Raw genomic sequence first — 26,297 nt, forward strand, 5'->3', positions numbered from 1 at the left:
GGGCTTGAGAAAGTTGGGCAATTGGGCTGGCAGTGGTTGACCACCACTTGCCTTTGCTTATTGGACTGTGGGGAAGGTTAATTTCTTGGGTTGGAGTTGGAGGGCAATATTATTACCTTTTTTTCTTGCCTTCCACCAACCAGTGGAGAATACTCTAAATGGCTAGGAAAATCATGTTTGCCTATTGGACTCACCACTAGCATGTAGGCTAGTATCGTATCTTTGAAAGTAAAACACGAAATTCCGTTATTTGTTTGGAATGTGACCATAGCATACAAAAATTATAGGCAAGTCCTTCGCAAAAAGCACGCGACCCTTGTATTTAGGTCTTATCAGACTCCACAATATTCTCATGAAAATTGACATTGTCTAACAGCCCTAACGAATTTTCCACTATGCTGCATGTCAACAAAAGGAGCCATTTTAATCCCAATCGCTTCTTCAAAACCAACCTTAAGAGCAAGACTTTTTTATTCTTTTGAAAAAAAAAGAAAAAAAAAATATTTTGATATATAAGCGCCTCAATTTTGAATTATTTAGATTAAACATCCATGTTTTTTAGTGATTTGATTAAACTTTTTTTTTGTCATAATTTTGGTGCTATATGCACATTATATTGTAATAAATTTTCTATAATCTAACATTTTGATTACACTCTCCTCCGTTAGAGATAATTGTAAAAAAAAAAAAAAAAAGTTGGTTAGATTCAATTTATTTTCACAATAATGCTACAATTCAGCAATAATTATCTACGATTTAAGATATTTTCTTTCCAAAATTGTTTAAAATATTTTTAAATCCCCCAAAATCAAACGTACCGAAATAAGTTTTTGTTTTAGTACGTTAAGAGAAAATAGGATTGAGAATAATATAAACGTATCAATACACGTACAAAATAAAAATAATGTACCAATATTAACAATACGTATTAAATCAAACGTATCAAAATTGCAAATAAACGTACCAATTAATGATTTTTGTAAATTCAAACGTACCCGCAGATAATATATACGTAATGTATTGTACCTAATAATAATTCATCAACGATTGTACTTAAAAAAACAGCCCAAAAAAAAATATATAATTTCACAAAAAAAATGAAAAAATTACACGGAGCTTTTATGTTGATCACCAACTATTTGAAAAAGAAAAAACCATTTGGAAAAAGAAATAATATTAAATGTTAAAACATATGATGTAATGTATTGTACCTAATAATAATTCGTCAACAATTATACTTAAAAAAACAGCCAATATATATATATATAATTTCACAAAAATTGAAAAAAATTACACGGAGCTTTTATGTTGATCACCAACTATTTGAAAAAAAAAAATCATTTGGAAAAAGAAATAATATTAAATGTTTGCATAACAAAAAAAAAACTGTGATAAAAAAAAAAACATATTTAGAAGAAGAGAAAATATAATTTAATTACACTTCACTAAATAAGGAAAAGTGCATAATGGAGATAAAATGATAAATTCAAAAATTATTTTAATTTAAAAAATAGAAGTGATTATTGGTCAAAGCACATTAAGCAAATTTTTAAAAGGCATATATGTTTAATCTAAATGATATAGAAGAACTGTAAGAGATTTTAATGTATGATTAATTAAAATTTGATAAAATGTTCAGATTTTTTTTCATTTTTCGATAACAGAAAGTTTAGAGGGAGATTGATTACTCTCACTACAAGTGCTAAGGTATACCTACAATTTTGAATCGGAAAGACTTGCACGTGACTGCAATCTTCTATCAATATGAATTTACAAAAAAAATTATGTAACGCATATCAACAAGAACGGCTAATACACTCAAACTTTAGTGAAACGACACACAAGTGAGGACGGGGTTACTAACTAAGCCAATTGCTACTGCTGAGATAAGAAATCCTTTTCAAACTCTTTGTACGGTTGCAACTTGAGGGAGTGGGGGGGCCTTATGTGGTTTTTCCTCCGGGCTAATTGGTCAGCCTCCTTTATTATTGCAAAAGTTATGATCTCAAGGAGCTGCGTCGGCCAATGAGCTGGAACCACGTAGGAATACAAATCGTGGACCCGAGTGCTGCTGGTTTCCTTCTGATAATTTAGCCAACCGCCACCGCCCTCTAGGCTCACTTATTCTTTCCTTCGTCTCTCAAATGTTAAAAATGATGTAATATCTACTCTCTTGAACGCGCGTGCATTTCACTCTCATTTCTGTAACCTTTAACACCAGAAAACAGGACTAATCTATTGGAGCGTGGGGGCACGCGTTATGTATGCAGTTGGTTCTTTGTGCTGTTGTTGCTCTGTAATACAACAATGCAACCAGGCGGTCCCCTGCAGATGTGACCAACCGCTCCACCGCTATGTCCACCACCTTTGCAAGAAAGATGTAAGGCTGGTTTGATATTACTTTGGGATGCTTTGAAAAAAAAACACTTTCTGTTATGATGTGAGAATAAATTTATTTTTGCTGCTTTACGTTTTTAATTTTTTTTATCCAAAATTATGAAAATAAGCGTTGTTTTTAAGTGTTTACCAAACACCTTTTTTAGCTCAACTTTTTTTTATACTCACTTTTTATAAAAGCACTTCAGTACCAAACCAATACTTATAGGTGCAAGTTGAAAAATATGCGATTTAGATCGTTAAAGTTCGATGTGGTTTGAGTTCAACCATTAATCTCTTTCCAAGGTTTTAATTATCTAGATAACTCTCGACCGTTGATTGATTTAGAATTTCTTTCACTACAACGATTAAGAAGTAAGAGAAATAAATAGTTTTAATCTCGTTGTTCATGATATTAGAATCTAAGATCTATACTTATAAGTACAGAAAAATATTATTAAACTGTAATATTATGTGACATATCGTACTAGAATAATAAAGTACAATCATTTGAAGATGTTTTCATGCATACTGTTTGACAACATACGATCTTTTCAGATTGTACATTACGACTTTGAACATGAACATATGTGACGGATTATTAATCGTTGGCGAATAAAGATTAACCAATAACCAACAGTTACTTATGTGCATATCAACGAGTGTCCAAAGTAAATTTTAATCATTGGAGTTGTTTATGTTTGCGTAAAGAAACTAACCATTTATAGATTTGGGTATCGAAGTAGACTTTGCATTAATCATCCGTTAATATTTACCGCACAAACACGTGAACAATCGTCCAAAAAAAATTGATCACCAAATATAAACACATTTCCAAATTATTTTGCTACTCTACATTACCACATGACAAGAACCCTGTACACATTTTCTCCATATAAATATCTTACATGTTTAACCCAGAAAAATATGTCGTCGTACATTTGGAGCCTTCAAATTTAAGATCATTATAACTAATAAGTCGTCGTACATAAGCTCGTTTGAAATTGTTTTTCAATTAATTGAAAGCGATTTTAAAGAAAATATTTGTTTTTTGCAAACATGCTTCTTTATAATCTACTTGCATTTTTACTAAAAATGATGGGTTCAATTAATATTTTCACTAAAACCGTTTTCAACAATATAAAAGTACTTCCAAACTAGGCATAATTCTCCTTGGCACCTAATATTCAATATATAAAAATGTTTGTTACACATGTCTAATTACTTGGGCTGTAATTAACTTTGAGATTGGGCTTGGACTATCTTGTGTAAATAGAGTAGCCCAAGGACGGAGATGCCTTTGTTGCCACGTGCACATGTTTTTCATTGGTGGAAAACATGTTGTATTGTTCGCCGGTGTAGGGGCCCACCATCATCCTTTAAGAGTACCTCGAATCTCGCAAATTTTAATCAATAAGGCCACGTGGCTATCAATGAGCCAAGGTCGCTGTCTCACACTTGCCCTCGCATAAGACTTGTGCCATCATTTGTTTAGAGATATTTCTCGAAAAAAATAGAGATATTATATTCATATATTTTAAATTACTTCTTCTACATTTTTTTTAATTTTTTAATATTTTTTAAATATTACTAACATTTGATAAAAAAATATTAAAAAAATTAAAAGGATGTAGAATAAGTAATTTGAGATGTGTGAATATAATCTCCTAAAAAATAATATGATTTGATATACTAAATGTTATATAATATAATTGGTTAAAAAAAAATTGGCCAATTATTTTTTTAATCAATTAGACGATACAATCATGTGTTTGTTTTGATGGAGGGATGGATTCTCGATTTTCAAAATGAATTGGATTGGACTTATTGCCTTTGAAACTAATTTCTTATTTTTCTCTTAAGCGAAAATGTTCTATGTTTTTTGCCACGTGAGTGTCATATCAAGGGTATAAACGGAGAAAACAACAAAGAATAAAGTGAGACACATATCCATGTTTTAGAGGGCAAGTTGGAACAAAACAAATTTCATAGGATAAAGTGAAACTAAAAAATAATAATTAAGCCAAGTTAACTAACGCATCGTTTGTTTTCTTAGATTTTCTTATGTATAGTCTATTGAAACAATAGATTTAGCTAAAAAGCTTAAAAAAGTGTCTGTCAAAATAATATGAACGTTATAAATCAAGAAATTCTAAAAATTAAAAATTAAAAAATTAAAAATAAAATAAAATAAAAACCCAATAATAGGAATGAGTTTTTTTGCTAAAAATTAAAAATACGCATACCCAATGTACGTGACAAGTTTTTCATATCAAAATGCATGTCGATACAAAGGTTACAATTAGATAGAAGCTACACCATACCTAACAATAATGACATATACAATAATGAACAGAAAAGGTTCCAATATGCAGCCATGATAAATAATTCCTTTCTACAACAAATAATTCAACTAGAACCAACATCTATTTTCTAGAAAGAAAAAAAAAATTACAAGTGTGCTTAAGTAAACACTGTTAATTTGTTCAAATTTCAAAGAAGCGATCCAACGATCCACTAGTGATTGGTTCAACATGATAATATTTTAACTTAACCACTTACACAATCTAGTATTGACCAACAAATACAACGGGGAGTTTAGCCCATAAAACTCAATGGACGCAAGATTATGATTAAAACAATGTTCACAATTTTTTTGTAAGAAAGTTCAAGTTTTATACTCATCTAATGACAATCAATGCATTGGTAATGCTCACAACCGCTTAAGAGGCGGTGAACAAAAATATTTCCATTATCTGTTGTTTACCTGTGATCTTACATTGGAAATATGGCATTAAGGTTCTTAATAAGTGTGAGTGTGTGTGTGTGTGTGTGTGTGTGTGGTGGGATAGCATTCACCATTAAGGTTTTATTTATATATTAAACCTTTGTTAGTATATCATTTTCACAAGTTGGGTTCTCCGCATATATGCATATGGGAGGCTGCTCCTGTGCGCATGCAGGCAAAGCGTGGGGAGCAGGAAACAGCACAAAAACAATTGGAGACTTGTTTCTACTTGTTAAAATATTGTCCAATTTAATACCAATAATAACAATTTTTTTATACCAATAATACCATTAATAATGAAAGATGTTAGCTACCCCTTCAAATAAAAAATGTATCTAAATTTCCAAGTTTTTTTTTTCAGTGAGCATTTAATCTAATTGTATCACAAGATAGAAAGAAAAAAATAGAAACGAAAAATAAAGTCAAGTAGCTTGAAACGAAAAATAGAAAGAATAATTATTCTATTTAGATTTACCAAAATTCAAGTATTTCTAATTGCCCTAACGCCTCTTCAATTTGGAGTCCTTCTAAATTGGCTAATGCAACTTGAAAATGATGGAAAATTGTATATGAATGAAAATAAAAAAATAAAAACTATTAAAAAAAACTAGTAAAGAAAAGGTACAGCCCAATAATTGAATTAAATAGGGGTTTTGGGGCAGGTAGGGCCACCAACATGAATTTGTTACCATTAAAGGAAAGATGCCCTTTGCAAAGTGTTCCCCCCCCCCCACCTTGGAAAAGGATCCTCGCCGGATTTTTTTTTTTGAAATCGTAGAGATTACGTGATCATGATTGTTCATCGTGTTACCATTAAAGGAAAGATGCCCTTTGCAAAGTGTTGCCCCCCCCCACCTTGGAAAAGGATCCTCGCCGGATTTTTTTTTTTGAAATCGTAGAGATTACGTGATCATGATTGTTCATCGTATATTGTGTAGTCAGAAATTATTTCAAAGTTTAAAATTTAAAATTAAATATAAATAGTATTTAATAAAAACTGACCGCACAATATATTATTAACAATCATAATCATGGAATCCCTAGCATCTCCAGAAAAATAATTCCGCAAGGATCCTTCCCCCCCCCCCCCCCCCAACCAATAAAAGTCAAAAAGTCAGACATATTGCGACTTCTCTGGCTTGCATGCGCATCATGTGCTCTACGCCTCGAGAAAATTTTCAGTATGATCAGTACATGAAATGTTATATCATGTGTTATTATATAAATAATGGAATATGTGTGTTAAAAAATTAATAGCTTAAAAATAAAAATTTTCATCACTTATATAAAAACACGTGGTATACCACTTGTATTCCGGTCACAATAAAAATTTTCCATTGAGAGAAATGTTAAAAGTGGTTTTTCCTAAGAAGACAATATATATTGCAATTATCCTAATTTACATGGAAAAATATTCGAACATAAGTGTTTCTTCTCAGCATTTCTCTCTTTAGAATTTAATGTATATATATTTTTAATTAATTTCTTTTGCCTGAAGTACTAGCCCTATTTAAATACAATAACAACAAAGGAATAATACTTTTACCGTTAAAACAAAGAAATAATAATTCCCAGACTCTATTTATATAAGAAATTGGTTGTACCATATGCAATTTGAATCCCATTTTTTTTTTTTGGCAATGTAAGAAATTGATGCGACGAACGAGCTCTTAATCAAGTCGTATTTCTATATAATAATTTAAAAGATTTTAGGTCTGAGTCAACTATTTTGTTGTTAAAAATGACTTATTCTATACTATATTCTAGTGATATTCCTCTTCACTTGTAAGTGAGAAGTCTTAGGTTTGATTCTCGTCAAAGGCGAATTTAAATCACATTATTATCAGCTCATTGTGAAACTAAGCCAACCTCCGTCACCCTTTAGTGTAGATACTATTGTTTGTTAAAAAAAAAAAAAAGACAATAATTATTGAATTATTCTAATTTACATGAAAAATATTCAAACATGCGTGTTCTCCTAACTAACTAATCTAACTCGCATCGTTACAACAACCATTTTTGTGAAATGCTTTCAATGTGAGCCATTTGCCAGCGAAGCCCAGACACGAACTTCTTGATGTCATCACATGCTGGGCTTGTTTGTTAGTAACAATTGGGCCAAGAATGACATGGTTCACTCTTAACAACAATTGGTGCAAAATGCAAATATAGGTCTTTATTCTCTTTTTCTTTTGGAAATTGTTATTGGCAATTTAAAAATCTCATTTTGCACTCTAAAATTCTATAATTAGAAAGAAAAATACATTTGTGAAGAGTGTAGAATAAGATTTTTGGAGTGTTAATAACAACTTCATTTCCTTTTTGGGTAAGAATTGATCTTATTAGGCTTATCACAGACACTTCAGCAGAAGAGATTTTGTTATCTTTCTATCTCTATCTTTTTCATCAAATGACTTAATCATGTCATGTAATATAAGAAACCGAGAGAAAGTGTTACATCCCCAAACCCCGATTACACCAAAAACTTGCCTTATGGTAAGTTACTTTATAATTTACAGTATACCAGACATAGAGTTGAGACTTTAAGTACCTTTTCAGGATTCACTTGCGTTTTTATTAAAGATTAGTTTCAATGTTTTTTTTTACTAAAAGATTTTTCAGTCATTTTAAAAGAACTTCCAAACGAACCCAACATCTCTACTCTCTCTTTAACTCAAAAATGAAGTTCTTAAAGGATATATTTTACAAAAAAATTCACCCTAAAAGCTTCTAAATTCCAATCACACTCCAAAATAGAACATGCCATCTTTATTGTTTCCATTAGCAGTATAGGAACACTTACACAAAGTCTCAGGACAAAAAATAACCCCCCAAAAAAATAAAATAAAAAAAGAAGAAGAGACCTAGTCTTAGAACAAGTTTTATTCAACATGCAGCAGCAGCTTCCTTTAGCTTGCTCCAAAGAATTCTTCCTATCTCAGAATTTTAGCCCTCTTTGCTTGTTCTTTGTTATTGCTATGAGTATTGAGAATTGAATTGGCAACAATTTGTGGTGGAAATATTGTTTAGATGTAATTAACTAGCACTTGGGAAGGTCACTTGGAGGTGGAAGAACAGATTCATTTGGACCTTTGCCATTGTCCACCACAAATGCCATCTTCAACCCCCATGTTGTGTGCACTTCAAGATGGCAATGCATAAACCAAACCCCTGCATACAAAAACAAAGGAGATGGTTTTATTGAAAATATTCTACCGGATAAAGTCTTCTATGTTATGTTATTAGACTATTAATCCATACTACTGATGTGAAATCTTATATGTTGTCTTCTAATTATGCTCATTTCACGCATCTAGTTACCTCCGACAGCTTTATTCATGCTTTAATTTTTTCTGTTGATTATAATTTATGTTTGTTTTTACAATATTGGAGTAGGGGAATCAGACTAAGAAGGATAAATGCTTTTAACCAGTTTGAGCTTTGAAATTGTTTTTGTTTATTTATTTCTGGAGTGCAACATGTTAGTTTAAATCTGGTTCCTTGCAACTCGAGAAGTAATATGAAATTATCATCTTCCAATTATTTTTCTAACACAAACTAAACACATAATTAAGGAAGAGATACCTGGATTATCAGCCCTGAATCTGATAGCAGTCCATCCATTAGATGGCACTCCAATTGTGTTCCTCTCAACAGGATCAACAAGGTTGAATCTTTTGGGATCCGTCTTCGGGTTGAAATTCCCCAGTCCCCTCCCAACCTCAAAGAAATTAAACCCATGAAGATGAACTGGATGGGTTTCAGGGGCAAGCATCCCAGTGCCTTGCAACACAAGTTGCACTGTGGTGTTGTAAGCAAGTCTATAAAGCCTAGTCCCCTTCTTGGTCTGCATATTCGTCGGCTGTGTCCCGGTGTAATTATAAGGATTCAGAGGGTTTCCGGGAAAATCATCGGTAAAAACTCCACTTATGTTGAAGAAATGTGCTTGAAGAAGTCCAATTTTGGGCATCACAAATGTGACATTGTTGATATCTGCCACCACCCTATTACCATTGGCACATGAAGCACAAGTGTGAAGCCCTAAACCAACAGTGAACAAAAGGGAGTGGTCAATTTTCAATGGAACCCTAGCTGGAAACTGGATTGAGTTTAGACTTCTGAGGGAGTTTGTAAAATTTGTTGCCACAAGTGTGGCATTCTGAGGAGGTGGGAATGTGAGAATAGTCGTCGTGCTTTCGAGGGTGCCTATGTAGTGCAATGTAGCGGTGGCGGTCTTGTTGTCCACGACGATGGTCGGATTGTCCATGAATGGCGAGGCTGCAACCAAGTATTTTCCTGAGCCATGGTTTGTTGATACAAGAACATTTGTTGTTTGCCCCGGAGCTATGAGAATGGTGTCGGTTTTGAAAGGTTTTGTGTACACAGCATCCACTTCAACTACTGTTAATTTGTGGTTAGCAATCTTAAAGAAGAGCTCTTCGTTTAGTGCAGCATTGATGATTCTTAGCATGTATGTCTTCCCGGGTCTTACTGGTAATTTTATTCCTCCTGGATATACATCATTTATAAATTTGATGATTACAAACCGAGCAAAACTGTAAAGATAATGTGAGTTTATGTATGAATTAAAATAATTGATCATAATATCTATATAATCTACGTAATAAATACACATTAACTATCACATCACGTGATCAGTTAATGAGATGCGCTAATATTTACCTTGTGATTGACAAGTTGAGATCGGCCCTGTATGACCATTGATTGTGTGAGCATCAGAGACATTTGGGGCTAAGCCAGATTTCAAAGCCTGTCTGATGACACGTTCCGTATCTGATTTCCACCATTCACCTGCAAGTTATATTATAACAATCATAAGGAAAAAGACTCTTTCCAAATAGATTTTTTTTTTTTGTTTTTTGTTTTTTTATACTAAGCGGAAGATTCGAACAAAGAATATAGATTTTGGAAATAGGATTTGGATCCTCTCCTGAGCTAATGGAGAGGATCCTCCTGACCCATCATCGTGGGCAGTTGGATTTTTATCCAACGGCTACAAACAGGGAGGTCCTTTTAAAGTCATAATAATTGTAGCCGTTGGATAAAAATCCAATGGTCCACGATGATAGGTCAGGAAGATCCTCTCCATTAGCTCAGGAGAGGATCCACATCCCTGGAAATATGAGGGTAGTGATCTTGGACTCACCCAAAATTACAACCACTTCCTTTTGGGGTGCAGGAAATGGATACGGGACACCGAGCTTGGGTAAGACGACCAAGGCACCATGGATTGTAGCCCTGAGCCAGAGGATGTGTGCGTGCCACCAAAGTGTTCCTCTTTGCCCAGTGATGGTGAAGTTGTATACATATTGTTGCCCCGGTTGAATAGGACATTGGGTTATGTATGCCGGCCCATCGGCCCAGCCCGTCCGAAGTTGTCGGATCCCGTGCCTTTCCATCAATGGAAAACAATATTACAACATATTCATATACTTATTAATCATATTACTAATCGCATTTCCAATAAAATAAATTCAACGGGACAAATTTGGGACATTACCAATGGATGCTAACATTGTATTTGGCATGGTTGACCACCTTGACTAGCACTGTATCATCTTCCCTAGCATAAATGGTGGGACCAGGATACCTTCCATTGACAGTGACAATGGGCTTGCTTGAACACAATCTTGAGATGTTCTTCTGCACCACCTACAAAAACGACATGTAGCAGTTAATAGTGGAAGTCGTTAGTACGATTGTAGCACTACCACACATGTTTTTAAACAAGCCAACTGGAACACTAGGTAGGATTCGGCATACACAGCCCAATCTCACACAAGTTTGGTGGCTTTCTCAACTACACCGTCCCACTCTGCTGTTTGATAAAGATTTGGGGTTTTTAAATTGATTAATCTTGTTTATATTACATGTTACATTAGCCACTTCTGTTCATCTGTCACTTTTTTTTTAAAGATAGCGGATTCGTAACATTATTTTTTAACAAACATTTTGTGGGGCTTACTCCGTAATGTATTTTAATAATCCGAACTGTTTATCTTTTAGAACATCTTTCATAGATTATCACTAGAAAAAAATTCGACAAATCCAAAACCATTTAGACATTCATGTGTAGTGAAGAAAATAGACAAATACCTACAAAGAAACCCTAATTCCTTAATCCAACATTGATATGGTTTTATATTTGGGTGATTTAAGTAGACATGATTTTTTAGGGAAGGGCAAAAAGATAAACGGTTCGGATCTTGAAATACAGTACAAAGTGAGCCCTACAAAAGCATGTGTAAAAAGTTGTGTAAAAGAAGTGGTGTCACATATCTGTCTTTTTAAAAATAAAAAGTAAAAAACAATCCTTAGATGTTTTATAACTTTAACTGCAGACAATTTTATGGCTCCCAAAAGAGTAAATTATCGTGACGAAATCATTAGTTTTATTTTATTTATTTATTTAACAATTCAATTTTAAACTTGTATAACGTGTATATAGATCATGTCCCGCATTGAGGTGAGAGCTGAATCAAATTTTGTTTATATCAATGTCAAGAACAAGAAGGAGAAGAATGCCTAATGATGTACTGTCCACAATTATATTTCAATTTTGTAAGTTGGCTAGTCAGCTCGATATTTAGTCAATTAATTAAGCTAGGATTGATTTAGCAAGAAAAACAGCGACAAGAACATGCATGCAGACAAGCATGCTAGTCACCTTTATGGCTTTATATTATGAATTGCTAATAGTGGCCGTAAGTTTAATGCATACAAAATATTTTTCTTAATTTGAGATCAACAGGTACGGTGACTATCAGCAATTCAAAAGATAAAATTTACAAGACACACCAATAAACTAATATTAATTGCTTCTTTTGAATGAGAAAATAAAACCAAACACCAGATTTATACTATGTATATATATGCATATATACTGCGCTGCAGATTTGGCAACTTGCAAATTCCCAGTAACCAAGAGTACTAGTACTGCATGGTTCCAAAACCCTTAAGCCATGTATACAGTTGAAATATGTGACCTACGTACAAAATTACAAATTAATACAGAGCACTTTCTAGACGCAGTCAAATTTTGAGTGAACCCCGTTAAATAGTTTGTGTTCTTTTACTACTGTAGTTTTAGCATCTTTATCGGCCCCGCTGAACTATTGACAGCCCTCCCCTTCCCCAACTAGACACCAAAATGTGCAAAAGTCCTAATCGTATGGCTAACATATTTGGTACCATAAATGTCTGCTGCATGGGGTGGCAACTAATGAACCCTAGCTTGCTGCAGGATGCGAAACATTTAAAAGATATTAACTGAAAACGTGTACTTACATTAAACTTGTAATGTCGAACCATACATTGTACAGATGCCGGAAAACACAAACACGCCACCAGAAGCACGACTCGAATCCACTGCACCATTGCCATTTTCTCTCGAGCTTTATTTCTCTCTCTCTCTCTCTCTTTGACTCTTAATTATTGCTCTTGATCTTTAGTTCTCTCTCTTACAATAAAATTTATACGACCAAGCCTTACTTATAAAGAGAGAGGATCTCAGTCTCTGTTGCCATGTCGTTTTTGCTTATAGTTTGGTAGGTGTAGATTAATGAATTAATACTTAAGCATGGAGCTCTCTATACGTATAAATATATTAGAATGTACGTGTAGCTGAAGGCCAAGAAACTTCTTGAAGTAGTTATATCTTACATGTCAACTAAAACACTACTGTTGCCTGAAGGGCAAGGTGGTCAGCAGCCACTGGTTTGGTGAACCGCCGTATGGGGTAAAGTACACCCAAACCCCAGCTAACAAACGAAAAAGTGGATGGATTGCTTCTCCAACCATGGAAATCTCTAAAGGTCAAGGAAATGACATAGACAACAAGCCACAATTAAGCTCAACAGAAATTAACCACTTGATTTCTTTATGATAATTTAGCTTTATAATACCACTTTATATTGTTATTGACTAATTAATTAATAAGATCTATATATATTAGATAGAGACAGTTACATCAATTAAGTTGGCAACAGAACATAACAGAAAAAGCTTCCATATATTATATAGACTTCATTGTTTATACTCTCACGAGAAATTCAAAATTTCTAAACTAAATTAATTTGTACCTCAGCGACGCCAGTTTCACTCTTGGAGAAAAAGTTCCACATTATTCAAATGCAATAGAAATCAAAGAAGTTTTATTAAAGTTTGAAAGATGGACGGCTGTTAATTACTAACCAATATCGATATAGTTTAACTTCACTACATGTGTAAACTAATAAATGGGGGGTTTTATCCAAAAGGGCATCGATGCAAGGTTTAGTTCGGCCCAAAAGATCTGATGTGGGGACATGCTTAACACGCCTCCTCACGTGGGATCACCCTTTAGCTGGTCACACCCCTCTCAATTGGATCCACTCTTTAGCGAGGCACATGTAAAGACAACTCCACAGTGGTACTTAACTCTTTTTTACTTAGATTTCAGGGACTCAATTCTGGCTTCCCAAATCAAGACTTTGGGATTTTCAATTCATGGTTCCAACTTGGGTTCAATCGTTGTGCAAACTTTTATGTGTTGAGTTTTATACAAAAACGGCTCAACGCAATTAGTAGTGCAACCATCAATGTAAAGAGAATTTAACTTCATTGAATTCGTAATGTGAGACATGCTTCAATGGGTTTGAGCTTATTCATTTTTTGTCTAGCTGCACTCAATCTCCTTTTTGTTGAAGGACGTATTGAGTACAAATCTTATGAGCGATAGACTATTGACAAATAAAAGGTTTTTGAACTCTTAAGGAGTTGCTTGGTGTCCTTAGGACGACTCCTTGGATCCCTTTTTATGAATCAATGAGGATCAAGTTATTTAGTTCCATTAATTATTTTTGAAACTATAAATCATTTTCAAATTAATGCCAACAACCTTAGCATATATACTATGCTTTTCAAAACTAACAATCTGCTTTTTATATTTCTAATTGATGTTTTCAAACAAATAAATTAATTAGGGTTGCTGTCGTTATGATAACAACTAATTAAATAAGATTGATGGATAATTTTCCATGCATTTGATCATCGGGGGAAGATTGTGAATGTGGAAGTTGAAATTGAAAGTGGTGGGTAGACAATAGAAACAAGCATACAGGGATGTTAACAGAAACCAGTACTATTATTTTATAGTTGAGCAATAGTTTTCATTGGATTGCCAAATCGATCGATCAGAAAGTCTGTTTCCTGAAACTAAAGTTTTGAGAGGGGGTTGGGGTGGGTGGCGACAGCTCATCTAACCTTTGCATGATAGGTTGAGTTAATTTGACACTTGAAATTAATCTTTGTCGCCGTCAAGCCCTATTTATGAACTCTCTCGCCGTCAAGCCCTATTTCCTGTCGTTTCCCATTTTTACAAAATAGTTTTTCAATATTTTAACAGTATCATTTATCCTTATATGACAACGTGACATTATTTGACCAAATTACCATACAAATGTCATAATTTGAACCATTTATTTCGCTTATCATCATCTAAAGATCATCTAGAAAACTAACAAGTTAACAGTTGACGGTTAATTATGAGGATATTACTTGTTAACATCACTGTCAAATTGTTCGGCATATATAGTCTCCAAATTAATTAAATTTTCTACTAATGATCTTTAGATGATTGTAAAAAATGGATAATTCAGATTATGAAGTTTGTAATGTAAAGTGATGTCATCGTCGTCATATAATGGGAAATGACTTTTTACATAAAGAACCAAGTATTATCCAAGCTAAAAACTAGTTCATTAGAGAACTTAAAACAAAAATATAAAGAGACTTCTGAAACAACTTAAAAATTGGCTAGCTAAAATGATTTGTTAACATTTTGGTTATACTTTAGCTGATGTAAGTGATAAGTCATACTAACAATTATCTGCTATTTAGTTTGATATGGAATACAAACCCTAATATATATTTTTTCCACGCATACACTCACAAGAACCCTAATTCCTATGCCATCAGAGCATAAGAGTTTCTTCTGTCGGAGATGGTATCCATTATCTTTGTGTTGTCTCCTTTTATTATATACTTTCCTTTCAGGCCACCAATTTATTTATTTTTATATGGTAGCAAACCACAATTATCCACCTCTTCCGTATCTGAGAGACTTTGAGGAATTTCACTTTATCCGTTGCCACAGTCAAGCACTTTCAGGCCACATATTTGGATCGGCCATTTAAATGGCTTTATTTATTCCTTCTTTTCCTGGATATAAAATTCGTAAACGTAAATGCATTTTTTGACTGGTTAAGAAGACGAAATAAAATATGGAATTAAATGTTCTAAAACATGCCTTCAGTCTTCCAACAATTCAATTATCCTTGTGAAGTAACAACCAATCTCTCTGTTAGTTGATTAAACGACGATCATTGTCATTTTTTCCTATATATTTTGAACTGGCCCGCTTCAATACTTAAATAGAACCGAAATGGACCAACCCAGTTTTTGGGCCAGGGGTTTGGATCAAAATCTTTTTAACATATCCTATTTCAATCAAACCCATATCAAAATTTCATTTCATGTTACGTATGTGCTAAGTCAATCTTGAACTTAGAACTTAGAAGTAGAGGTACCACAATATTTGAATTTTTTTTTTTTAAACAATATTTGAGTGTTTTTTTTTTAAAAACAATTTAGATCTTGTGATACTCATAGTTGTTAGATTCATGACCTACTAAAGTAGCAGATGTTTATCACGTGATGTGTGTTATAGGAACGGCAGGTACACGTACTCAGTCGGCTAGACAACTTAGTAATTATCTAGAAATGGCATGGTTCATGCCCAAATATATGACAATTTATAATGTTCATAAAATGGAGGAACCAGCCGAAAGATTCATGCATCAGAAAGAGTTCTGAAAATGTGTGCTTCACATTTGAATTAACAAGGAGGTTACTTTGTACAGTTTGTAATTGTGACCTGGCATTGTCAAATATGTCCCCAGAGCCAGCAGCATTTCCAAATATATGTCCAAGGTTCTCCCAGAGGCAGCAGCATTTCCAAATCCGTGCGCTTGTACAAATGGAAGTCACTCCTTAACCAAGAGAAATTAAACATGATGAATTACTAATTAAACATGATGAATTACTAATTAACCATGATCCCGGCCAGGTTAAGATGGTCATTTACCAAGCGAGGTTAAGCCAGAAGCCAGAAATTCTTGAGGGTTCTTGAGTTGAGAAGGTAGCCTCCATCTAACCCCTTTTTTTGTACTGCAACACAAGTGCGTTTGCTATTTTCGATCAAGTAGTCTGCTGTGTCTATCGCCTTTACCCCTCGCCCTCCAGGCCACGTATAGGATCTGTTTCACACAATATCAGAAATTAGAATTAGCGAACAATTACATTGGAAGGAATTAAATTCGAATTTAAATTTAATTTTGTCATCCTCTCTGACCCCTTGGGCTAGCCAAATGACTCGAACTCATGCCACTTTCAATATATCATCGCCTTTTTGCATGAATTTCCGTTTGTTTTCGTTTCTCATTTTTCTTAACTTTTAATAAAAATCAAATTAAGATACCTAGTAGTTCTTGAGATATGACGTTAAAAATTAAAAGTGGAACGATATTATGAAAAGTCCAAGTCAAAGATATATAGTCTCATGTTATGCATGATATTAATATACATAGAAATCTTATGTTATGCATGATGTTGATATACATAGATCACATAAGAGAATCCCACGTAATCTTAATTTCTCCACTTAAAAAAAAAAAAAATATATATATATATATATATAAACAGAAGTATTGTAACTAGAACATCTACAGAGAAAGAGAACTCACCCTAAAATATCCATCGAAATTTTCCTTCGTTGCCCTATAACTATGATATCAACCCCAAGAACATCGCTTTGATGTAGAATAGTGTTTGCTTTGTCTCTGCCTTCCTCCATTGCCACCCTCTCCACACGCACACGCAATTTTGGTTGTACACGTTCGCATACATTCTTCATTTCTTCAAGAAAATCCACGTCCTCCTCAAAGGTTCCTTCAAAGGACATAGTAGCGATGGCCGCGGAAGCAATGCTAGGTATTTTGAGTAACGTCGTGAATGTGTTTCGCCAGGTATTTTGGTTCTCAACAAAGAAAAGGATCAATTCATCGTGTTCAAGAACTGCATGAGAAAGCGCATATTGGAGTGCACCCGCTGATTCCCGGGTTGGATCTGCCACCACCATTACTCGCCGCGGAGGTGCAGTTGCTTTACGTTCCATGGCTCGTCTGCGGCTGTAATTGATGGGGCAGCCGCCACAACTCCTACCCAAATGTTGCCACAAAGAACTCCAAAAGGGGTTGCGTAATAGAGGGGTATATGGGAAGTGACGTATATTTGGAGGGTCTCATTTTTGTGTGTTTATTAAGAAGGATTACTGCATTGACAGCTTTGATTCACAAAGTTTTTTCTTTTTAGGGCAGTGATCCACAAATTAGCTAGTGATTCTTGGGCATGCCATTATTAGGTAAAAATTCCAGACTAATATTCCTTAGGACGCGGTCAAATGTCAGCAAAATATTAGATTTTAACATATCCAAATTCCAAATATATAGGATACGATGAATGGGATATTTGGTGATAAATGGAAGAAAATACTAATTGCCATCATATTGTCAACAAAATATGATTATGATGGTCTCTCGGACTAAGAATCTAAGGACGACAAGGGACAAAACAATCACAAAGAAATTATATCCAGGATGTCCACAATTGGAACCAAAAAAAGGCGAATTGGCTTCAAACCATTGCAGTAATTAGCCTCTAAAAATTTCTTAGTATAATATAGTCACACCTTTGATGGTGTTAATAATTCATCATGTGTTACAATTTGAGTGGACGACATTGTTGACATGTTATGAAACTAAGATATAGTATTAATAAATAGATACACATGTTATAATATGAACAAAATGATCAACTTATGATGCTTAAGGTACTGCATGAGAAGGCGCATATTGGAGTGCACCCGCTGATTCCCGGGTTGGATCGATCTGCCACCATCATCACTCGCCATGGAGGTGCAGTTGCTTTACATTCCATGGCTCATTTACAGCGGTCATTGACGGGGCAGCCGCCACAACTCCTACCCAAATGTTGCCACAAAAATTTGACAACGTACCATATATTTTGGCCGCTTAATGGACCCTTTTTCTCCTTTTGTCAATGGGTTTGAGATGCAAACTTGAAACCTCTTTTATACATGCATGAAGGCAGATATTTTACACTTCCCCGGCCACATACATACACACTGTAGGACCTACACTGATGACTTTGTTCACCACCCACAGGAGACAAGTCAATGCAATGAACTTACCATTTGAAAATTCTTTTCCGACATGGGAGCCTATATAATGGACCACCAAACTCATCAGTATGTAATTTTCTATTGAAATTTGGGCAAAAAGTTGATGAAAAAGATTAACCCTTTTGTTTGATGCGGTTGCTGGGTTTGCAGCTTGATTCTTTGTGAATTTTGGGTGCAGGCAAGAGCAAAAGAGAGTCCAGAAGCCATATATGGCAGAATGTTCTCTCGTCAGAAATGATGTGCATACCGAAGATGGGACCGTGGATTTTCGTGGAAATCCAGCAAAGAGAAATGCAACAGGAACCTGGAAAGCCTGCCCTTTTATTCTAGGTACATTTTGAAGATCTCTAACTTGCATGCAATGAATTTTAGTCCTGGAAATTGTATCAAAGATTGGGATTTTATTTTATTTCTACTGACACTAATTGTGTTTAATTAATTAATGTTTTTGGGTTGGATTTGTGAGTAGGGACTGAATGCTGTGAGAGGTTGGCTAATTATGGGATAAGCTCAAATCTGGTGATTTATTTCAAGACTCAACTGAACCAGACGAGTGCTGCTGCTACGAAAAATAACTCGAATTGGAGTGGAACTTGCTACCTTACTCCATTGCTTGGAGCTTTTCTGGCTGATGCCTAATTGGGAAGATACAAGACTATTGCCTCTTTCTCAATCGTTTATATCATTGTAAGTTCTCTTGCCTTCAAATTCTTACTTTGTTTATTTCAATTTGAGAAAGTTTTTAACCAGTTTGATAACTATTTCGTTTTGAGTTTTTCGTTAAAGATATAAAGAAAATATAGGATAATACTTAAGTACTCACTTTCTTATTTGACTTATTTTTTAAAACAATAATACATGTGTTAAAATATTATTAGATAAAATAAAAAAGTGAATATTCATTAGTGAGTACCCAAAATTATTCGAAAATATATGGAAAAAACAAGAAATAAATGTGAGAACTAAAAACCGTCACTTCTATTTTGCTTATCCCAATTGATTTTCAAGCGGCCCTCTAAGTCAAATCGTAGTTTACCGCAGGCTTACAATCCCTGGTTGCTGTTGGAGTTTGGTTTTGGTGGGTTGTTATCTCCTCCATCAATAGAAACTTACGGATTCTGTGATAATTTTCCTCGGGGATGACACTTTTGACAATGTCAGCTTCAGTCCCGGGCATGAAACCAACCTGTGTTAGCAAAGATAGTTGCCATGCAAATGGTGGACAAACTGGAGCAACTTTCATAGCGCTTTACCTAATAGCACTGGGAACGGGTGGGATTAAGCCGTGTGTCTCGTCCTACGGTGCAGACCAGTTTGATGATGACGATGAGGTTGAAAAGAAGCACAAGGGTTCTTTCTTCAATTGGTTCTATTTTTCCATCAATGTTGGTGCTTTGATTGCTAGTTCTCTGTTGGTGTGGATACAAGACAACGTGGGTTGGGGATTGGGTTTCGGCATTCCAACAGTGGCAATGGCAATTGCTGTGCTGAGGTTCTTTGCTGGGACTCGGTTGTATAGGAATCAGAAGCCTGGAGGTAGTCCTCTGACGCGCATAATTCAGGTGGTTGTGGCGTCCATTAGAAAATGCAAGGTGAAAGTACCCGAAGACATTTCCCTTTTGTATGAGACTGCAGATGCAGAATCTTCCATCCAAGGAAGCCGCAAGCTTGATCACAGAAATGAATTTAGGTTAGTTTTTAAACGGAAAAATCTTCCTCATTAAAGTTAATTTTGCTAAGATGGGATTAAGGCTCAGTTCAGCTGAATAATCAAACTACAAAATTGAGAGGTCTTTTTTCAATAGCATTAGAGAGAATAGTGGTTTTGTAGTTTTACTTTCGTTGTTGTTGCTGTTCTGTTAATTGATCTGAAATTTTACTGCTCTGGTTCTTTGACAAAGCAGCAGTGGAGGTACAAGATGAACATTTAAAGGACTCGAAAAGCCCATGGAGACTCAGTACAGTTACCCAAGTAGAGGAGCTAAAATCAATCATAAGGCTGCTTCCCATATGGGCCACTGGTATCATCTTTGCTGCAGTCTACAATCAGATGAGCAACTTCTTTGTGTTGCAAGGCACCCTCATGGATATTGGTGTTGGCAGCTCTAGCTTGGAAATCCCAGCAGCATCTCTTTCCATCTTTGACACCCTAAGTGTCATTCTTTGGGTCCCAATATACGATCGAATCATTGTCCCAGCAGCTAGAAAATACACCGGTCACAAGAATGGCCTAACACATACTCCAGAGGATGGGCATTGGCCTCTTCATCTCCATATTCTCCATGGTCTGTGCTGCAGTTTTGGAACTCATCAGACTCCGAAGTCTTCGACAGAACAACTATTACGAATACGAGCATATGCCCATGTCAGTCTTTTGGCAAGTAGCTCAGTATTTCCTCATGGGAGCTGCAGAAGTCTTCACGTTCATAGGACAGCTGGAGTTTTTCTATGATCAAGCGCCGGATGCCATGAGGAGCTTGTATTCTGCTCTCGCACTCTCCACTGTTTCACTAGGAAACTACTTCAACTCTATTCTTGTCACCATCGTTACCAAAGCGACTACAAAGAACGGCAACCCTGGATGGATACCAAACAATTTGAACTACGGACACCTGGTTTATTTCTTCTGGCTATTGGCAGTGCTGAGTGTTTTCAACCTAGGAGTATACCTCTTCATTTCCAAGTGTGGTATACGTATAAAAAAACTGTCGGGACTGTTGGATTGATATTGAAAAGAATTGATACCATAAGAGGTTGTTTCTGTACTTTGATGATTTTTAGGTTTTACTTTGGTTTTCAATCACTTCACTACCAAAAAAAAAAAAAAAAAAAGGGCTTGCCCTACAAATAATTCAATCGGTAGGGCGAAGACGGTCAACAGTTAGGCTTTACTTAAAATTTTTATGCGACCGACTGGCACGTTATGCATGATGTTGATATACATAGATTACATAAGAGAATCTTGCCTAATCTTTCTCCATTTTAAATGTGTATATATAAACAGAAGTATTGTAACTAGAACATCTACAGAGAAAGAAAACTCACCGTAAAATATCCGTCGAAATTTTCCTTCGCCGCCCTATAACTATGATATCAAACCCAAGACATCGCTTTGATGTAGAATAGTGTTTGCTTTGTCTCCGCCTTCCTCCTATTAAGTATACAAGTTAGCAATACAGTTAGTAAGTTGGTTAGAGTAGTTAGGCTCTCCCATATAAAAACAGTTGTGTAACCTTCATTCTATCAATCAATACAAAAGCATATTTCTCTCTCTAAATCTATCTCTCTGTAAAACTCTCTGTGTTGATCTTTCTTCTCTTCAGCTTTCTTCTTGATTTTCTTTCAATTTCCAAACATTACAATGTAGTTAACATGGTATCAGAGCCACCAAGGCTCACGCCATGGATCTTGGTGGTCGATTCCTCTTCTATCTTTCTTCATTACTTTCTTTCGTTTCCGCGTATTTCCTTATTCGTAATACAAGTGCTCTTTCTTCCTTTCTTTCTATGTAAACTTCTCTGAGATTTCGCATAGGTTTTTCTTTGATTTCATCTGGGTTTCACTGCAAATTTTGACTGGGGCTTCGAGCTCGAGCAAATTGGGTTGCTGAAGAAAGATTTTCCTGGAAGCGACACAGGCTCTTGATATCTATTCCGAGAGGTTGCTATTCCGACAGCTTCAACAGTGCAAAGACCTGTATCTTTAAGTTTCTTTACATCAATGGAAGCTATGTCGGACGCCTGAAGTTGATCGACGGGGACAGGGCCATGGTGCATTTCTTGGAGCTCGTCTTGTTGCTGGGCAGTCCTCTGATTGCTCTGCTGCTCCATGGCACCGCTGATTGTAGCTCTAACGACGACGACGTTGACCGACTGAAAGACACAGAAGGAGCTCGGATTTCTCCACGCAAGACACCCTAGAAATCTCAATTGCGAAAAAGGGTTGGTCGGATCCTTGGTGATCTTTCGTTCTTCCGTCGCATGATTTGTAGTTGATTGGTTCTTGGTGGAGTTTCTTGGTTCTAGAATTATGGGGTTTCAGTAAAGTAAAAGTCTGTGCATTCTACCTGTTTGTTGATTTGTGTCAGTGAGAATTTCTTTATGTTTGATGAATTCCAAGGCCGATTGTCATCGTCAACTAGTTTGCTCGTCGGTTTCTTGAAGAATTCTTAATTGTGGAGGCTTAAAGATTTGGTTTTGGTTCAATTTCTGGTAGTCTGGTTGGTCTAGGAATGTTGATCTTACTTCCCTTGATAGTCTAGATGAAGAGACTTGGGTTGGGATTAGCAACCAGCATGGTCCTCTGGATGAACAAGATGCGGCTTATATTGGTGAACTACTTAAATCTGTTCAGATGGTTACGGATGTAATGGAAGCTCTTGTGAAGAGAGTTTTACTGGCAGAATCTGAAACTGCAATTGAGAAGGAGAAGGTGACTTTTGGTCAGGAAGAAATTCGGAGTAAGGACAGCTTGCTGGGTTTGCGAACTGGGTCTTGAGTTTCTTGAACTGGGATTTTGATATGTGCTATGTTCTCTGGTATGGAAGAATGTTTAGACCTATGTGCAGCCCAAGTGTTTGACGAAATGCCAAGCTCAGAATTTTCGAGAAGGTTAAGTTTTTCAGCCACTTCTGCTTAATTTCTATGTTTGTGATATTTGGATTCAAGAATACTGGTTATTGATGGATTGTGCAATTTGTATGGTGGTGTCCAATTCTTTCTCTGCTTCACTGATGGTCTGCAAGGTTATTGGGTTTGATCTTTTTGCAACTCTTGATATATTTGGAAAAATGCGTGTGAATTCTTGCATTCTGGTATGTACAATTTTGTTGTTGTTCCGATTGTGGTTTGTGTCAAAATTCAGAACTGTAATGTCTAAGAAGATTGTTCAGCAGCTAACTGAGGAGTGGTGCAGTATTTTCCTTATTACAGCCTATAATGTCGAGTCTAACCAACTCAATTGTTAGCATGAATCTACAGTAAGTCCGGTTATACGATGAAGTTTGATGAAGTTGTAAATGGTAAATCCCACGAAGGGTAATTCCGTGATGTAAGTAGGTAAATCCCACGAAGGGTAATCCTACATAGATGTTGATTTTCTGTTGTTGAAATTGTGAAGGCCAATGCCACTGTTAAGAGTAGTTGTATTTTGGTAAAATCCACAAAGGGCGATCCCGTGGTGCTATAGTTAAGGCCGATGCCACACTATAGTTTGTTATTTTTCTGTTTAAAGGCCGAAGCCAATGTTAAATGAAGTTGTTGACAGTAAATCCCACGAAGGGTAATCCCGCAAGAAGTTGTTATAACCGGCCTGAGGGTGTGTTACAATTTTATAAGAGGCTTTGTATGGAAAATTTCAAAAGGTCCAGATGAAGAAGGTACGCCACAAATCACTGGAAAGGTTGTGATTGCTATTCAAATAGTTGGAGAGGGGGAAGCTGTTCATCCACGAGTTTGTTGGCACCGTCATAAACAAGAGGTTTTGGTGGTTGGGTTTGGAAAGCGTGTACTAAGAATTGACACTACTAAAGTTGTGAAGGGTGAACCCCCTTCTGCTGATGAGCCTCTCAAATGTCCTGTTGAAAAGCTGCTTGATGGAGTCCAGTTTGTCGGTAAACATGATGGAGAAGTGACTTTTCGATAAGGAATTTGGTGTGTCAAAAGAGTTGCTCATGAGACTTTGCTGTGGGATTGCAAGATTGCAGATGGTTCAACATTGTGTTCAATGATTGTAGATGTTCTTCCAATCTCAAACTGGGTTTCCCCAGTTGAGATTGAGGGGGAGTATTAAGTATACAAGTTAGCAATACAGTTAGTAAGTTGGTTAGAGTAGTTAGGCTCTCCCATATAAAAACAGTTGTGTAACCTTCATTCTATCAATCAATACAAAAGCATATTTCTCTCTCTAAATCTATCTCTATGTAAAACTCTCTGTGTTGATCTTTCTTCTCTTCAGCTTTCTTCTTGATTTTCTTTCAATTTCCAAACATTACAATGTAGTTAACACCTCCCTTGCCACCCTCTCTACACGCACACGTAGTTTTGGTTGCACACATTCTTTATTTCTTCAAGAAAATTCACGTCCTCCTCTAAGGTTCCTCCAAGGGACATGGTAGCGATGGCCGCGGAGGCAATGCTAGGTATTTTGAGTAACTGTCATGAATGTGTTTCGCCAGGTATTTTGGTTGTCAACAAAGAAAAGGATCAATTCATCGTGTTTAAGAACTGCATGAGAAAGCGCATATTAATTGGAGCGCACCCGCTGATACCCGGGTTGGATCTGCCACCACCATGACTCGCCGCGGAGGGGCAGTTGCTTTACGTTTCATGGCTCGTGTACGGCTGTAATTGACGGGGGCAGCCGCCGTAACTCCCACCCAAATGTTGCCACAAAAAACTCCAAAAAGGGGTTGCGTAATAGAGGGTATAGGGAAGTGACGTATATTTGGAGGGTCTTATATTTGTACGCTTATTAAAGGAAAGGGATCCTTTCTGGAACCCTTTTCACCTAATCCACTTAATCTAGGATCTGGACCGTTAAAATTTAATCAAACGGCTACAAACATAAGGTCTCTTTAATAATGATAATAACTGTAGCCGTTGGATCAAATTTCAACTGTCCAGATCTTGATCTAGATGAATTAGGTGGAAAGGGATCCGAGGATCCCTTCCCTTATTTAAGAAGGGTTACTGCAGTGACAGCGTTTAGTGATTGACAAAGTTTTTTCTTTTTAGGGCAGTGATACACAAATTAGATAGTGATTCTTGGGCATGCCATTATTAGGTAAAAATTGCAGACTACTATTCCTTAGGTCGCGGTCAAATGTCAGGAAAATATTAGATTTTAGGAAAAATTTGAAATAGGTCTAATTTTATAGGCCATCTTTTGAAATAGGTCTAATTTTTAGTGACTTTTAACTTTTGAAATAAGTCCAATTTTTAGTTACTTTGGACCCATATCAAAAAACCTCTAGATTTTAACATATCCAAATTCCAAATATATAGGATCCGATGAATGGGATATCTGGTGATGAATGAAAGGAAAATACTAGAGAGATCATGTTTTAGACTATGTTTTATAGACTATATGATGTGGCCGGTGATGATTGATTACCTTGATGTGGCGGGTAATAGTCGATTACCTTCTTTAATGATTTAAATAAAAAATCTAATCATCAATTACTACATTATGTTGTGTACAAAATATGGTTTACGACATTGGTCTCTCAAAGTAAGAATCTAAGGACGAAAAAGGACAAAACAATCACCAAGAAAATATATCCAGGATGTCCACAACTGGAACTAAGAAGGACAAATTGGCTTCAAACCCTTGGAGTTGGCCTATAAAAATTTCTTAGTATAGTACAGTCACACCTTTGGCGGTGTTACTAATTCATCATGTGGCGTTATGTATAATACGAGTGGACGACAATATTGACATGTTACAGAATTAAAATATAGTATTAATAAATAGATGCACACGTTATAACATGAAAAAAAGGATCAATTTATGATGTTCAACTATTGCATGAGAAACTGCATATTGGATTTCACCCGCTGATTCCCGGGTTGGATCGATCTGCCACCATCGTCACTTGTCGCGGAGCTGCAGTCATTCCATGGCTCATGTACAGCGGTCAACGAGGGGGCAGCCGCCACAACTCCTACCCGATTGTTGCCACAAAAAATTGATAACGCACCATATATTTTGGCCGGCTCAATTGATCCTTTTGTCGATGGGTTTGAGATGCAAACTTGAAACCTCTTTTAATGAGTGGTGAGAAGAGAACAACTAAGTGTATAGACAATTAGT

At 35.8% G+C, this 26,297-nt stretch overlaps 2 protein-coding genes and 1 pseudogene across 2 annotated transcripts; 1 reads left to right on the top strand and 2 right to left on the bottom strand.

Moving 5' to 3' along the window:
- Positions 1–7,915: 7,915 nt before the first annotated feature.
- On the bottom strand, positions 7,916–12,630 carry LOC103938588 (laccase-4-like). Its single transcript, XM_009348609.2, has 6 exons — positions 12,473–12,630; positions 10,686–10,837; positions 10,332–10,576; positions 9,848–9,976; positions 8,750–9,673; positions 7,916–8,335 (listed from the first exon to the last, which is right to left on the bottom strand). Exons 1-6 carry the CDS (start codon positions 12,566–12,568, stop codon positions 8,205–8,207), a joined length of 1,677 nt encoding a protein of 558 aa, XP_009346884.2. The 5' UTR covers positions 12,569–12,630; the 3' UTR covers positions 7,916–8,204.
- A 4,005-nt stretch (positions 12,631–16,635) lies between these two features.
- Positions 16,636–17,459, bottom strand: LOC103938602. Its single transcript, XM_009348626.3, has one exon. The coding sequence runs from the start codon at positions 17,397–17,399 to the stop codon at positions 16,965–16,967; it is 435 nt and encodes a 144-aa protein (XP_009346901.3). The 5' UTR covers positions 17,400–17,459; the 3' UTR covers positions 16,636–16,964.
- Positions 17,460–17,943: 484 nt separating this feature from the next.
- LOC108866526 lies at positions 17,944–21,364 on the top strand (annotated as a pseudogene).
- The last annotated feature ends 4,933 nt before the right edge of the window (positions 21,365–26,297 follow it).

This window comes from the organism of the source record quoted next, unplaced genomic scaffold (assembly GCF_019419815.1).
Source record: "Pyrus x bretschneideri cultivar Hongxiangsu unplaced genomic scaffold, Pyrus_bretschneideri_v1 Contig39, whole genome shotgun sequence".
Classification (NCBI taxonomy): Eukaryota; Viridiplantae; Streptophyta; class Magnoliopsida; order Rosales; family Rosaceae; genus Pyrus; species Pyrus x bretschneideri.

Excerpts from the sequence above, each read along its gene's own strand:
- LOC103938588 (XM_009348609.2), bottom strand. The coding sequence starts at position 12,568 with ATGGCAATGGTGCAGTGGATTCGAGTCGTGCTTCTGGTGGCGTGTTTG. Across the intron at positions 10,838-12,472 it reads TTCGACATTACAAGTTTAAT|GTGGTGCAGAAGAACATCTC; the intron begins GTAAGTACACGT and ends TCGTTTTTGTAG. Across the intron at positions 9,674-9,847 it reads CTCAACTTGTCAATCACAAG|GAGGAATAAAATTACCAGTA; the intron begins GTAAATATTAGC and ends ATGTATATCCAG.
- LOC103938602 (XM_009348626.3), bottom strand. The coding sequence starts at position 17,399 with ATGGAACGTAAAGCAACTGCACCTCCGCGGCGAGTAATGGTGGTGGCA.